The 6,000-nt window shown below is 40.9% G+C and overlaps 1 protein-coding gene across 1 annotated transcript in view; it reads left to right on the top strand.

The window, feature by feature from the left end:
- Positions 1-303: 303 nt before the first annotated feature.
- The window catches only part of ASXL3 (ASXL transcriptional regulator 3), a 172,856-nt gene continuing 167,159 nt past the window's right edge, over positions 304-6,000 (top strand). Inside the window, exon 1 of the mRNA XM_073006406.1 lies at positions 304-493. Within this exon, the coding sequence (XP_072862507.1) occupies positions 440-493 (54 nt within the window). The 5' untranslated portion in view covers positions 304-439. The remainder of the gene's footprint in view (positions 494-6,000) is intronic.

Here is a 6,000-nt window from a genome sequence, read left to right as displayed (position 1 = left end):
TCCCCGTGACGTCAGAGTGTATTGTTGTGAGCGGGGCCGAGCGGAGCATCCCCGGAGCTGTCACCGCGGCGGCCGCGGCGGTGGCGCAGCGCGAGCCCCGCACGAGCGAGCCCGGCCGGCGCCGCCCCCGCCCCTTGCCCGGGCCCACGCAGCCGCCGCCGCCGTCCGCGCCGCCGCCGCCGCCCCCGCCCCCGCCCCCGGCCCGCCCGCCGCGCGCCGCCGCTGCCGCCGCCGCCGCGCGCCCCCACCCACTCCACCCCACCCCCTCGCTCCATCCCTCCCACCCGCCGCCGCCGCCGCCGCCGCCGCCGCCCGCGCACCTCCCCCCGCGGAGCGAGTGCGGGTCACCGGGTCACTGGGTCATTGTCTCCGCGCCCGAACCCCGAGCACCCCGTGGAATCCCCCACGTCATCATCAGAACCATCAATGAGATGCAAACATGAAAGACAAGAGGAAGAAGAAGGACCGCACCTGGGCCGAGGCTGCCCGCCTGGTACGTACCGCCCCCCACCCGCCGCCCGCGCCTCCCGCCGGTCCCGCAGTTCGCCCCGCGCCGGTCCGCGGCGGCGGAGACGGCCACTTCCAGCCCGAGCCGCCGCCCGCTCGCCGGGCTCCTGCTCTTTGTTATTCTGCGGGAGTGGGCTCGCCCGGGGGCCCCTGTGTATGTGCGTGCGCGCGCGGAGGGGCGCAGCGATTATCTACGGGAGCCCCGCGTCCGGGACCGCCCGGGACACTTCTCCCCGTACTTCGCTCTCGGGGCTCGGCTGTGCCTTCTCCACGGGTGAATTTCCGAGCGCTCGGCGCCGCTAGACTTCCCTCTCTGCCGCTCCGGAGACCTTTGTGTGGCAATTACCACTCCCTCCCGGCCCCTCCACCCCCCGGAATTTCATCAATAACTCTGTGCACAGTCTGTGTGTATGTTCGGCGTTTGTGAGTTCAAACATTTTACACGTGCATGCACGGTGTGTGTCCCATACGGACTTGTGGGGCGTGTGCATGTGGGCTAGGTGGTTGCGTGTCTGTGTGCCGTGTCGTGTGCATTATGTGTGCACACTGATACGTGTATGTTTTGTGTGGTTCCAGTTCGTTTGTGTTTGTAGGTATTGTGCTCTGCTCGATGTTTGTGTGTACATTCTGTGCACGTGTGTGCAATTTGTGAGTGTGTGTCTGTGTGTATGTGTGTTTGGTGAAGTTGGGTCAGTGTCATTTATAGTGGGAGGTTATTAAGAGTGTACAGCTAGGTGTATTTTACTGCTGGCTTCCTGGGCGGTGTTACTTGGCTGCTTTTCCTTTTCTTTAACCTTTCGGAGCTTACGTTTTAATCATCGAAAGAATGTCTTTATAGAAATGCCGGTTGGCAGAGGGGCGTCGGCGTCTTTGGTTTGATGCATGTATATGTGTGGGTTTTTCTTTTCTTTCTTTCTTTTTTCTCCCTATCTTCTTCTTTTAAAGGGCAGCTGTGAAAGGATTTTTCAAAAGGATATTTCTGTACAGTGTGTCTCGGGAATGCCAGGCATTACATTTGAAGCTAAGCCTTTCAGGGTTTTGGCTGCATAAATTAAATATTTATTCACCAACTTACTATCTGGTATAAATTGGCCAAAAGAAAGCAGACTGCGTGCAGCGGGGGTTTTGGAAGGGGGGAGCAGGACGTGTTATTGGGTTGACTTTGTAAAGATTGTTTTACTGTAACTGTAGTCATTTTGAAAAGCGTTTGAGTAACTACATTATGCTCAAGGAGAATATTTGTCAAAAGTAATTATCTGAGTTTGGTTGAAGGGCCTTGCTCTGGTATGTATCTGGATTCTAGCAAAGGGTTTTAGATAATTGGCCCTATTACCCAGCGAGGAAGTGACCAAGTCCTTTTTAATTGCAATCTAGTTATTGGTAGCTGGAGTGCCCAGGTCCCTTTACTTAATCTCTTAATTTCGTAGTGTTATTTCTCCCCTTATCTGTGATTATGTTAATCGCTAAATCTCTCACTCTGTGGATGAATGGGCAGGTGATAGTGATTCTTTAATGAACTGCATCTGGAAGAAACTAAGTTGTCGAGAAAATGTGAGAAGTAAGCAGTAAGTGTTAAGTAGATGCCAGATTGATGTTATCACTGAGTTTTTGCTGGAGCATAGTACATTACTTATTGTTTGCTCGGCCATTAATTCAGAATTGTGTGGGGATGTGCAAGGCTTCTGCAAATGCATTATTCAGGTTCCGTGGAGTGGCAATCAAGTACTATTAGAGAGCTTCAGTGTATATTTTAAGCAAGTGAGCAATGAGTTGATTTATAAATATTTAAAAATAATGATTCATGAATTAGCCATATCTGCCTACAGAGAATTATTTAATAAATAACATTACTCTGATGGAATTTAAAGCTAGCCATTTGTATTCAATCAGTATATGTTACTGTTCTTGAAGATACTGTGTTTTATTTGATCTAATAATGATATATCTGTATTGATAGAATTTGAAAGAGATTTCTAAGTCACAGGTTTTTGTTAAAAGTTGGATTTTCCTCTCGAAAAGTTCATTGATGGGAAAAGACACACTAGGAGTCATCAACACAAAAGAACGATAGACCAGATGTCTCTATTTTAACCAGACATATTGAACTAGTAGTTATGGTAATTTTTCAATTTGGTTCAAGTTATTTTTCCCCTGGTAGTTGTATAAATGTGTATGTGTTCAAAATGTGACAGTTAAAATCAAATTCTGAATAAAATTGCAAGGAATTGTCCTGGAAATGTCATTTTCAGAAATTTATGATTTATGTAAGTAACTTATCTAATTATTATTTTGTGAAGAAAGGGGAAATTGATCCATTTGGTTAATGGTGATAACTGGTCACCATTAACCAAATTAATATTTGGTTAATTTTCATTTTCTCTTTATAATTACATGAATGTGTATGGACTTGAACTCTCTTCTAAACTTGCATGATAAATTTTACTTTTATAATTGATTGCATTTCTTTATACTCAATTAAAATAAGATATTTTAAGCATTTCTGTGATATAGATACTATCATTTTGTATTTTACAATGCTCCTGATGATTTTGCTGTTGTTGTTAGGGACTTTTAGCCTTTTCTTCATCAAATGTTAAATGAATTGCCTGATTTTAAAAGTAAAGATTCAGGATGGATAGAAATATATAACTCAATATGTGGTTTTTGCAATAAATGAACTAAAGAGAGAGTACTCAAATTAACATTAAGAATGATGATCTTCCAATTCATGCAGAATATGTTATATATCTCTCTCTCGCTGGAGTGAGTGTGTGTATGTGCGCGCGCATGTGTGTGATTTTCTTGTAAGATAGGACATCAGGGGAGAGGAAATGCAAAATAGATATTTTGAACCATGACCAAAAGCTTATGTATAAATGTAGCTTTGCCTTCACTTAAAGAAAAATATATGTGGAAGAGAATATTTCTTTCTAGTGTAACTAAGACTTTCCAGTTCACAACAGAATTTCTATTTTCTTTCTTTGTGGGAAAAAGTATATGGTTTCCAAATTTGTAAACTCTTGAGTGGCAACTCTAGGGATTTTGTTTTAGATATAGATGCAGCTATCAAGCTGTATTATTTTCCTCAAAGAAGTATGTAATGCTTATATGTGTTAGGCTTGCTTACTCTATGAAAGAAGGAGTGGTGGTATAATTTGCCTGTGTTTCAGGAATGCAGTGATTATTAACAGGCTGCCATTTTAAAACAGTAATACCACATCTTTTTTTCCCCTTCTTTTTTCTTCTGCCCTGCATCAGTTGCAGAAATTTCAGCCTTTAGCCTCCTCCCCTCCCCCACAGCCTTCTGCAGTTGTAGTTGTTACTTTGCGCATTGCCATTTAATATGGAGTCGGCTCCCAAACCAGATGCATTTTCATCTGTTTTATCTGCTCTTCTAAGGTTGTAGAGTCTCAGAGGATCCCACAATCACATGGAAGTATCTTCTGTCTTAATATTTGTAGACCACAATAAGAATAAAAATCAAAATCATAACTCATGTCGAGCTGGGGCTTTGACTTTAATCCTTTTGACTTTTATCTCAAGTCTTCACTCTGTTACTATAAATACAGTTTAAACCATTGTGAAACGATCTTCATGCTTCTTTGTAAAAAATGGGGATTTGACAGGACTTTGTTTTACTGCACTAAGGGGTTTCTTTGTTACTGGCTTAACACAGAACATACTGTTATTTATATATTTATTCTAGGTTAATTCTTTTTTTGACATGCAAAAATATTGCTTTGAGAAGTGCTTTTTGATATCTTCATCACTTTGTTCTATAGGGAATTCTGCTTTTAAGATAATAGTTTAATGTATTAATTTGTTCCCTGAGTTTCCTTTTATTAGTTTTATTCCTTATAATCTTTGTTTAGTCTCAGTGACACCTGAAAATAAATCTTAACTATTTCAATAGCTTTGTGCTTGGTAACATGGCTGATTCATTTACTTGGAGTTTAGATACATTCACACAGATAATGAACATTAGTTTGTTGGTTGGTTTCTCTCTCTCTCTCTCTCTCTCTGTGTGTGTGTGTGTGTGTGTGTGTGTGTGTGTGTTTCTTGGTAGTTCAAGGTGACCTTTGGGTAAAAAATTTTTAATGACAAATTCACCTCATTGTTGGAAGAAAACAGGCACATAACCTTTTGCGACACAGCAGGGTTACTGAAGGTTTTAAATCGATTAAAATTTGGTGAATCATATTGTGTTAAAAATTAATCTACACTGTGCAAAACATTCACACAGATTTTGTTTAATTAATAAAGCAAATCTATGTGAATGTTTTGCACAGTGTAGATTGTTTTGCATAATGCATTACATTCTAAATAAACTGTTAGGGTTTCTATAAAATAAAGCTGAATGGTATTGGTAGTTGTTAAAATTTTTAAAAGGCAATTCATAATTGTGTAATTTACTGTCTTTGTATTGAGAGATAAATACAGTTTTTCAGGAGTGATAAGCATGGTGATAGGGGAGAGGGTGTGTACTGCCATTGACATTTTCTCACTGTGTTAATGGTATTTTGATTTTAGGTTATAATCAGGCATTCAAGAGCTGAAAAATTTTGGCGTGTGATTTGGGTCAGCCCAAAGGTACACAAGAGCATAATTGACAATGCAGTTGGATCATGAACCTGGTGAATACAATTTTTCAAGTGTAGTTTTATTTTTAATCACTAAAATTTCAGTTGGTTTGATTCAGCTGTTTTCTGTGGTCTGCACATAGCATCATTTCTTTATATCTATACTTCATCATCTCTTATTTCAAACATGGAACCTAAATTTCTGTTTTACAGTTTGAAAGATAAAAAAGAGTTTAACGATCTCTATGCCTATTTAGAAAGAATATGAGTTTCAAGCTGAATAAAAATGTACTTGAAAGAATGAGTAATGGGAACTTAGACCTGGTGTTTAGGTTGTTAACTTTTTATTTCCTGCTGACATGAAAGTGAATTTTAAGAACTGATTATTTCTTAAGTTTTTCTATTTTTTATTTTTATTTTTGACAAATTCCTGGGTAACAGATGATTTCTTAGATGCCAGAAATGGGCTATTTTCTAGGTGTACTGTGGTTTTTAGGCTTGTAGAGTTTTACCTGGAAGGGAATTTCACTACAGAAAAGTTAACTGATAAAGGAATTGAATTCAACATTTAATAATGTAGTGATTTTTAAACTTCACTGAAATGCATTGGAGAAGTGAAATATAGCCCCTAAGCACGTTGCAGGCTCCTACATATATGATTCAGATGCTGTAGAGGATAAAAAGATATATCCTTAAGCAGTATAAAGTTTGGTAGAGGAACAAGAAAAAGTGGAGGATGACTGAGCTGACACCATCTGTAGGTGACACATGAATGATCAAGCAGGTGCTCATTTACAGATTTACAGAAGGCAGAAGCTATGTGGTGTGTGGTGATCGTGGCATGCTCAATGGATTAGAGTAAACTTGGTTTGGCCTTGAAATATGAGTAAGTTTAAACAGGTGAAGAGAGAGC

The sequence above is a fragment of the Chlorocebus sabaeus genome, chromosome 18, assembly GCF_047675955.1.
Source record: "Chlorocebus sabaeus isolate Y175 chromosome 18, mChlSab1.0.hap1, whole genome shotgun sequence".
Lineage (NCBI taxonomy): Eukaryota > Metazoa > Chordata > Mammalia > Primates > Cercopithecidae > Chlorocebus > Chlorocebus sabaeus.
This window is presented reverse-complemented; position numbering and strand designations above follow the sequence as displayed.